At 43.5% G+C, this 9,432-nt stretch overlaps 1 protein-coding gene across 1 annotated transcript; it reads left to right on the top strand.

The window, feature by feature from the left end:
- The first annotated feature begins 5,052 nt into the window (after positions 1-5,052).
- On the top strand, positions 5,053-8,898 carry SMIM30 (small integral membrane protein 30). Its single transcript, XM_026790344.2, has 2 exons — positions 5,053-5,646; positions 6,424-8,898. The coding sequence occupies exons 1-2, from the start codon at positions 5,085-5,087 to the stop codon at positions 6,678-6,680; spliced, it is 819 nt and encodes a 272-aa protein (XP_026646145.2). The 5' UTR covers positions 5,053-5,084; the 3' UTR covers positions 6,681-8,898.
- The last annotated feature ends 534 nt before the right edge of the window (positions 8,899-9,432 follow it).

Raw genomic sequence — 9,432 nt, 5'->3', positions numbered from 1 at the left:
AGAAACAGGCAAACAATATAAAATATTCAAACTGCTTGTGCAAGCACTCTTGAAGAATGTGAGAACATCTCAATAGCTTACAAGAGTACAAACACTGAAATCAGGAAGACTAGATTCAGACTTTACTTTCTCAAGGCTGGAGGTAGTTTGGATGCATAACTCTTGCCATTGTCAACCTCTACTTTTGTTATGCTTCTACGAAAGCCTAAGAAATTTGCTTCTTACAATCCACAAAAAGCATGACAGTATTCATAATAATCACGGGGAATCCCCAGATTTGCCACTATTGATGAGTAGCTCTCACATTGCCCTGCGGAGTTCAGAGGGGCAGTCAATCAATGGGTGTTTAACTCTGGCTGGCATGCTCTGCACTCACTCCTGCAGTCTGGCTGCTCCTGCCTCCTGCCAGCACCAACTCCACAGCTTTTCATATTGCAGGGCTGGCAGCTGCCTGCATGTCTCTCTGCTCCAGCCAGCGCTGCACAGAGACATCTCTCAAGTGCTGGCAAGAGAGCTCAAAGAGATTCCAGCAGGCAGAGGAGATCCCCTGCCAGGCTAAAGGACTGAGGGAAAAGGAATCACTGGGCTTTTTAATCCCTTTTTTTCATGTCTGTATAAAGGACAGCAGGAAGTACGTGACCCCAAAGGAAGGAATTTTCTATCAAAAAACAGCACCATTCTTTCTGTAAGCCTTTCTGTGCTCTCAGAAAGCAACTTTTGCTTCTTGAAGGGATCAGAAGGAGTCTGCCAGGGGGACAAAAGAAAAGGAGAAGTTAACCTCCTGACAATGATAATAGGTTAAGCCAGTATGAAGGAAGATTATACTGCAAAGATCTTCTAGGACTGAGAAGAAAATTGTCTTTGGTTGAGCAAAAGAAGAAATGCAACACCAGAGGATTAAAAAGAGAAGGAACACAGTAAAAATGAGAAACCAGAGAGACTCCCCTTTGCAGCAGCACTTTGAATAAACAAAGCTGCAGGGGTCACAATGAGAGACAGGACATGACTAAGCCGCACAGGCAGAGAGAACTGTTAGTAGGCCTGTGCTACATACAGTAAAACTTCAACACAATCGAGTGGGAATAAAAAGACAGAGAAGATGAAAACATGAGTCATGGATGATATTCAAAACTATTTGTCAATAGGAGCATCCAGGGCACAATCTCTAGACCGTCAAAAACTGAAAAAACCACAGATGGAAGCCTAGCACATCCCCAGCAGCAGAAGAAAGAGGAGCCAGCACTAAAGATTCAAAAAACAAAAGAGGAAATGGGAAAGGACTTTTTTTTGGAAGTGCACTGGGGTTTTTTTAAGTGTTTGCTGGATTTGGGAAGAGGAATGAGAGTTTCTAAAGCAGTCCATCAGTCAGAGTCAATGATGAAACATGGGCCTTTATGTCTAAGTTGGGAAGTGGAGATATCCATGTGATATCCAGCTGATGGAGGAAGGATTGAGCCATACTGAAGGAGATGTAGGATTAGAGAAGTTCTGAACAGCATGTTTGGAGAGGTTAGAGATGACAGGAATAAAACAGATTAAATGATAGGAAGGGACTCCAGTGGGTGTTTTTATGACAGGGATTATTTGTGACTATCTACCTTTATTTGAGAGGAAACTTCAGGACTTTGAGAAATAGAAAGGAAAAAAGGCAGGATGAAGTAGACACACAGGATAGGAGGGGAAGGGATAATAAGAGAGGAAGAGAAACAATGAAATCAACATGTGTGTCAGCAGACCAAGAAGTAAATATGGAAAAGGTTAATGACAGAAGTAATTAATTCTGTATTTAAACTTTGGATTTTTTTCTGTAGAAGAAAATGAGGTGGTTGCAGTAGAGCCTGTTTGTTCAAAGAAGGAGAAAGACACTGTGAAGTCCAAATGAAGAAAGTAACATTTTTTTAGTAGAAAAACTGGATGTCGATCTATGACTGAAGTGAAAAGATGAGGACATAGTGATAGTCAGCTAAAATGTCAGATTATGTATCATCAGAGAAAAGTAGCTCAAGGGTGGACATGCGCATGCAGAAGTGATAATCACTGCCCCATAGTCAGCATCTTATCTATAACCAGAGTTAGCCTTTTTCATTACAGCAGTGGAACTGATGTCCAAAAATTATTCAGGAAGCTTCTCAGACATGCTCATTTCAGCCAGGGTAGAGTTAATTTTCTTCACAGTGGCTGGTATGGGGCTGTGTTTTGGATTTGTGCTTTACACAGTGCTGATAATGTAGGGATGTGTTTGTTGTTTCTGAGCAGGGCTTACACAGAGCCAAGGCTTCCTCTGCTTTTCATACTGGCACACTGGCCAGAGGGCTCAGGGTCCATGGGAGCTTGGGAGGTGACACAGCCAGAGCAGGTGACCCCAACTGACCGAGGGAACATTCCAGACCATATGACATCATGCTCAGTACGTAAAGGGGGGGGGAAGAAGGAGGAAGGAGATGACAGGTTGGAGTGATGGCATTTGTCTTGCCAAGTGTAGTGGGTTGAGCTTGGCTGGGTGTCAGATGCCCCCCCAAGCCACTCTATCACTCCCTCTAGAAGCTTCCCACAGAACCATCCCTGTAGCCCCCCTGCTACCAAAGCTTGGCCATGCAATCCCGGTGCACCAAGTAATTGCCATGTGTGAAGAGGTCCTCCTCTCCTGGGGATGGCTGAACACCTGCCTGGCTGTGGGAAGCAGTGAATTAACTCCTTGTTTTGCTTTGTCTGGGAGTGCAGCTTTTGCATTCCCTATTAAATTGTCTTTATCTCAACCCATGAGTTTTCTAGCTTTTATCCTTCTGATTCTCTCTCCCAAGCCTGGTGGGGCAGGGAGGCACTGGCCATGTGGGGCTTGTGGGGTGAAAGTATGACATCAGGTCAGCGTAGTCATGCAATAAACAAATGTCTCTCAAAAAACTAGATGAACCAAAAAGGAGGAAGAAAAAAACCAACCCAAAAACCCTACAAATACCCCCTTCAGGGTGTAGCTGATTATAACTTTTTCCGCTCCAGAAAGTACACTTTATTTTCAATTTTCAGTCTCACAATATACCTACCTCCTTAGCCTTGTGCTCAAAATTTACAAAGCTTTAGCTTGTCAGCTCTGGGAATTCTCTGACTTTCCTCTGAATATTAGTTACATAATAGCTTGAGCAAAGCAATCAAAGCAGTGATAGGTCAAAAGGAAGATTTGCCTGAGGTGATGTAGGAAGTTGATGGCAGAGCTTGAAGCTGAATACACATTTCTCTGCTATTCCGACAGCACAAAAACCAACAGAGCCTCCTTGACTGTTTGGATTTTGTTGGCTTCTTTCCAAAGGAGCATTGTTTCTGAAGCCAAAGCTACAAAATGCAATGGCATTGAAAGAGCTAATAAACCAAAGAGGTATCCCCAAATGGCACTGTTTTCTAGCTCTCAATGGCACTTCCATGTTACTAATAAATGATATATCTTACAATCAATATTTTCTACATGCATGCTGTACTTTGTGTCATTTCATCCCTGTGAATGTGTTCAGTTCTTGATACTAAGAGGAGTGTGCTAAGCCCAGTCTTTCTCTTGGATTTTGCACTCCTCAGTTTCAAAATAGTTAGCTCCAAAAATGCCACAGCTTTCAGGTACTGACATTTCTAGTTACAAAAGGTAGACTTGAAAGTCATTGCTCAATCCCTCTGTGAGTGTTTTGTGGAACTAAATGACAACTACTGAAAATTCTAGTTGGTAAGTGGTGGCAACAACAAATACAGCACCGGAATTTAGAGGGATGAATTCAACATTTTTTGACATTGCAGAACAGTGTAATGTTCACTTGTCAACAGTGCAGGATGCAGTAAATAGACTAAGCAAGGAACTAAGAGGGCCAGGACTCCAAGGCCCACTCTTCTGGAATGACACCAGTGATTGACATGACACATCCTCCAATTGCATCCTTCAGGTTCTTTAGGGGTTATGATTTATCTGTGACTGATTAGGGAATGGGCTAGGCACCATGGTCTTACTCTTCTCCATGCCATAATATTCCCAGAAATTTCCAGATTTTTCTCCCATGAGTTTATTGGGCATCAGCTTATTAAGAAAATGCCTTCAGAACTGAACATGAAGAATCAAGTATTTAAGGACTGAAAAACTGTGAAATAGGCATTTAATTAATAAAAAGGATGGTTATGAGTTATACTGATATTCATTATTATTTGCATTATCAGAGTCTAGGCACTGCTGCTCAGAAAGATGATGCTTTAATGGTACTTGGAATAAAGGAGCAAAAAGATGTTTTTATCCCTGGAAATTTATTGTTTATGACAATTGATAGCTGATGAATCCTGACTGATAAGGAAAAGAAGGGCATTAATAAAGGAATTATCATTGGCACAATAGTAACATCCCACCTCAGATGTGTGAAGTTCCTATAGCCATGAGGAATGCCTGCTCAAAAGCAATTACAGTGAAATTTTATAAGGCAGAGGCAAAGCTATATGTAAGTTGAATGCCCTATCTGGATCTCCATTTCTCTTTAAAGAAGGCCACCAGAAACTCTTTTGCTAAAGAGAAGTGTTTATAAAAGTTGCTTTTTTTACAGAAGTCATAGGGAACATTGTGAGGACATGGGTTCTAAGTCATGAGTTAAGGCATGTTGTAATGAATTACAAATTCTATACTGATTTTGACGTTAATTTAGCACAGTTTCTTTGGGTTATTTCTCTGAGCACTCCAAAGAGACATACTAGGAACTTATAATAATTGCTCACTGGTCTTTTATCTAAACTTAGGCACAAACCTTTGCCACTGAAAAATAAGACTGGGCTCTGCTTAGGAACTACCTGGTGCAACAAAACAGCCTAATACGCAATTTCTACAAGCAGCCTTTTCCAAAGGATAAATAAGATAAAAATTGGGACAAGCTAAGATCTTGGGGAGTGCTCTCACTTAATTACCTCTCAACACTTCCCTTAGGTTTTTTGTTTGTTTGTTTTACAAGGGCACAGGCTGCTCTCTACCATATAAAGCTGCTTCAATTGCTTTCCTCAGAGTAGGAATTGGTTATGATGGCACATACTAGGACTGTTATCACAAGGGCCTAAATCTGAAATGATGCAAACTCATGGTGACTTCTTTTACCCTTTTATTTGTAGGAAAAGGATCAGGCAACCCAAATGTGTTTCTATCCGTTCAGGTCAATGGAGCCGCAGTGAGGGCAGCTGGCCGCTGCTCCCAGCTGACATTCTCTCGGTCCCGTTTATCGCACCTCGGGCACTCCGGGGCTCCGGCTGGGAGCCGCCCTGGGGAGCAGCACCCCCGGCCGGGGCTCTCGGGCCCCGCCGCATCCCTCCAGGCCCAGGCTGGCCTGGCGAGCACCGCTCCCGGGGCCACCGGCGGGGCCTGGGGCCGCCCGGGCTGCTGGGGGCGGCTGCTCCCCCGAGCCGCCCACGGGAATCGCGGCGGCCGCAGCGGGCGGGCGCCGCGGCGGGAGGGGAGCGGAGCCGAGCGGAGATGGCCCGGCCGGGTCACGCCCGCCCCCGGCCGCGCCACCGCCCCTTCCTGTCATGGCCGCGGCCGGGCAGTGGCAGCGCGGCGGGGCGGCGCGGGCCGGCGCCTTCGGCTGCTGAGCGCCCCGCGGGCGGCGCGGAGCGGGGACGGCCCCAGGCCGGAGCCGGCGGCAGGAGGTGACTGAGGGGCACCGTGCGGGCAGGGCCTGCCGAGGGCTGCCCAGGGAGCGGCCGCCCCCAGCCCCGCGGCGGCGGGATGGGAACCGCGGGCGCCCCGGGGCTGGCGGGGTCCGGCACTGGCTCCGCCGGAGTGCGAGCGGGGCAGCCGCTTATTCGGGTGTCCCATTGTGGGTTTTGTCCTGTGCACCCCGCGACCGAGCCATCCCCGCGGGAAGAACTGTTGCGGAGAGGGCGGTCCGGGCTGGTCCCGGCGCACTCCTTGGGAGCGCCTCTCCAAGTTGTAGAACCACGACTGACGTTTGTCCCGCAGTGAGGGTGAGCACGATGGCACTGCCCGGGAGGTTAAATTCACGGCCTCCCCAGTGTACCGCAGTCTGTCCATGCTCACGGATCCTGAGGATGGCCGGTGTTAGGAAGTGTGGGGAAGTGATGGGCAGCAGCCATCAGGCCCTGAACACCTGGTGGAACAGGCCTGCGTAGCAACGCACCAGATAAACAAGCTCTGGTAGCTGCAGGCAGGAGAGCCTGTTCTGACTTTACCTCTCGGTAAGTCTTCAAAAGATTAGTTTCCACAGAGTTACATAACAAGATAGCAAATCCACTGTGGCTGTCTCATGATAATAAGTAATTTACTTTGGTAATTGGCAAGATAAAACCTAAATTTCATCAGTTCTACACAGATACCTGTAATGCATCAATCAGTTGGCTATTGGCAAGACAAATCCAGGGGAGAGGAAGGAAAATCATGTAACATTCCTTTTGTTTTCCTTGTAGATACCAGTGAAGTACCTGCTGTCTACCACTTTTTTCATTTAACTTCCCCTGGGGGTCAGCTGCTTGTCAGCATGCCTTCAAGCGAGAACACCTCCAAACTTTTGCTGGTCCTCGTGTCGCTGCTGCTGGTGCTGCCCGTAGTTGAAGCCCTGGACGCAGGAGATACCATTGCCTTCCTGCTCGGCCTCGCTGTCAGTGTGGTGGGATTCTGTGCCTGCCTTGGCTTGTATGCAAGGAGAAGGAATGGGCAGCAGTGACTTCAAGAAAATGCTCAGATGAAGAGAATTTCTGGACACAGCTTGGGGTTGGGTGTGACTGAGCTTTGGTTCTGGAAAACTTTAAAAAAAAATGTAGTAGATGTTTCTGCAAACCCCTCTTACTGTTCAGTACAACAGAGTGAAGATGGTACAAGGCTGTACTAGTAAAAGTGATTTGTATGATCTGCTCTCATTACAAAAGATAATTTTAAATTGTTTATGATTAACTATTACCTTAGAGAAGGATAAAAACTATTTGAATGGGGAAGTAAAACTACAGAGAGGCTCACAGTAAGAGTTTATAAATTTAGCATGTGAGGGAGGCCTTCAACAAGTTCCATAATTTTTGTTTCAATATTAAATCAGGAGGAAGCAGCTATTAATCTTCCAGTCAAGATGACAAGAGTTTTGAAATTTGTCCTAACCAGATAGCTAGCGAGCAGACTGCTCTAACTTGTGTGCTCACGCTCACGTTCGCTGTAATGACAGTTAACAGCTCACTTCTGCTGTCACATGGATGAGACTTAAGAGAACTAAGGAAACATGAAAGGCTTTTTTTTTTCCTTTTAGAATATTTTTAGAGTATTTTTATTTTAGAATATGCCACTCCTGTAGCCTGTATTCTTATTATCAAGTAGATACACCTAAGAATGAGATCACCATTTTTACTTAACATGTATTTCACAGAAAAGTACATCTAAGGCTATGTAAATCAGATTAGGAATATGGGCTTTGTCTCTAGTTTATTTTTGTACTCAGCTTTTTTCTAGGCAAACCAGGTTTAAGGCTTAATTCATTTGGTGTTTGCACTTTTTTCTCCAAAACTGAAGACTTAATTATTTTGATGAGGAATTCTATGTTTTTTCTGCATTAGAAGGTTATTAGAGCTCTAACAAGACCATCGTGCACATGTTTCTTTTACAATGTAGAAAGAACTTGATAAAATTCTGGGTTTAATCAATTAGTCCATTGTTCTTGTGGATTCCTTGTGAGAAACCTATGTTGCTAGCTAAACATTTAGGCTTCTCTAACTGATACATATGACTTCCACAGAAGATTGGGACCAAAAACTAAGTAAAAAATCCTGGTGCAAAATGGGAGATGTAAATAGTCTTATTGTATTCATGTTCAGTCAGATTATGTGGTATATGGTTGAAAGACAGTAATGTGTCTGTTTCTGTAAGTACCAAAGGTGAAATGACTCAGCCAAGAATGTCTGACACAAGTCTCTCTGACTTTTTGGGGTGTTCCAGCTTGAGCCAAGAGCACAGTCTGTAACAGCAGTGGAATAAGGAGCACAGGAGGATGAGCTCTCCACAGCTGAAAGAATTTCCTTCTGATCTTGCGCTATGGACACTGCCACTCTCTGCTAGAAATCTTGGCTTTTATCTTTCAGAGTTATGTGTTTTGATTTTTGTATTCCTCTACTTCCTCTGTGCCTCTGTTCAGTAGAGCACAAAGCAATGGCTATGGGCAGGTCTTATGTAAGTAATTGGGTGGCAGATCATGTTCTCCAGATCACAATTTCTGCATGCCATTTTTGGAAGAAAGGGACAGAATGCACAATTACTATATAGAAATGAAATGTACAGCCCTAAGAGGACCTTCAGACAGAAGTATCACCTTTGAAAGCTGCTTAGCAGCAGTAAATGATCCTGTTTGTGATAATTCAAATGGGTGGGTGCAAGCACAGATTGAAGTGTGATCTTTGATGTTCCAGCTTAGCTAAACAAAAAGAAAAAGAAAAACCAAAAAAACCCAAAATAACCAATAAAACCCCCCACAAAATTGCTACTCAATTCACTTTGGAGTTCCCTAAGTTAAAAAATACCGCCATTTTTTCAGTAAAATATTGGGTATTGCTGTTTCAATAGAATACATTTTAACACAAGCAGATTTTCACGGACTCCTTTATCTCTACCTTAGAAAACATCCATGGCAATAGTTTCACAGAATTGGGCTACATTTTTCACTGCAGGAGAACAAAATTGTAACAGAGTTAATTATCCTCAGGCAATAGGGATATGAGACATTGTATTATTTGCCCAAAGCTGTATGTACTTCCCTGAAAGGTGTTTGCACAGCATAATGGCTTTGTTTCCTGGGTTCTGATAGGAGCTTTATTGTTAAAGACTTGCATTTGTCAATTACTTGAGTGTAAAATCAGATACCCCTGTTCTTCCTCTGTCTTAATAAACTTTGATGTATGATTTGTCAACAGCTTGATGGAGTAATTCTTATGAAAAGGAAAATTGAGATGACACAAGTGACTGTAACTGTTGGAATTCCTTCTGCTGACTATTATTTTGATACTTACTTTTGCTTATATTAGATAACTTTATGAATGAAAGTATTGTAAAGTATGATTTCGGTTAACATTTGTGCAGTGATGTACTTCTCATGGTCCTACTACTTGTTTATGCCATTTCAGTAACTGTTACTTTAAAGCCCTTCAGGGAGCTGGTCCCCTTAGTTTGACACAGTCAGCTTGTAGTTGCAAAGAATCCTGTTTGTCTGGTACATGGAAAACTTGAAGTATTTATTTTTCCTTTTGATTATGAGTTTTCAACACATTGTAGGTAGTTGCTTTTATACCAGAAAAGCTATTTATGTCAGTTTTCTTGCTGGAGACACTAGGGTATTAAAAGACCATTTTCTGTTGGTTTGTTTTTGGGGTGGATTTTTTATTTGTTTTTTGGGTTTTTTTAATGAAATACTATGTTTTATTGCTTTAGTTATTTGAAGTTTTTTT

This window comes from Zonotrichia albicollis, chromosome 4, assembly GCF_047830755.1.
Source record: "Zonotrichia albicollis isolate bZonAlb1 chromosome 4, bZonAlb1.hap1, whole genome shotgun sequence".
Taxonomy (NCBI): domain Eukaryota; kingdom Metazoa; phylum Chordata; class Aves; order Passeriformes; family Passerellidae; genus Zonotrichia; species Zonotrichia albicollis.
The sequence above is the reverse complement of the archived record's forward strand: the minus strand, read 5'-3'. Positions and strand labels throughout refer to the sequence as shown.

What these genes read in the sequence shown, in the direction of transcription:
- SMIM30 (XM_026790344.2), top strand. Translation starts at nt 5,085, where the DNA reads ATGGTGACTTCTTTTACCCTTTTATTTGTAGGAAAAGGATCAGGCAAC. An exon ending in GCCGGAGCCGGCGGCAGGAG is followed by an intron (nt 5,647 to 6,423) that starts GTGACTGAGGGG and finishes TTTTCCTTGTAG; the next exon opens with ATACCAGTGAAGTACCTGCT.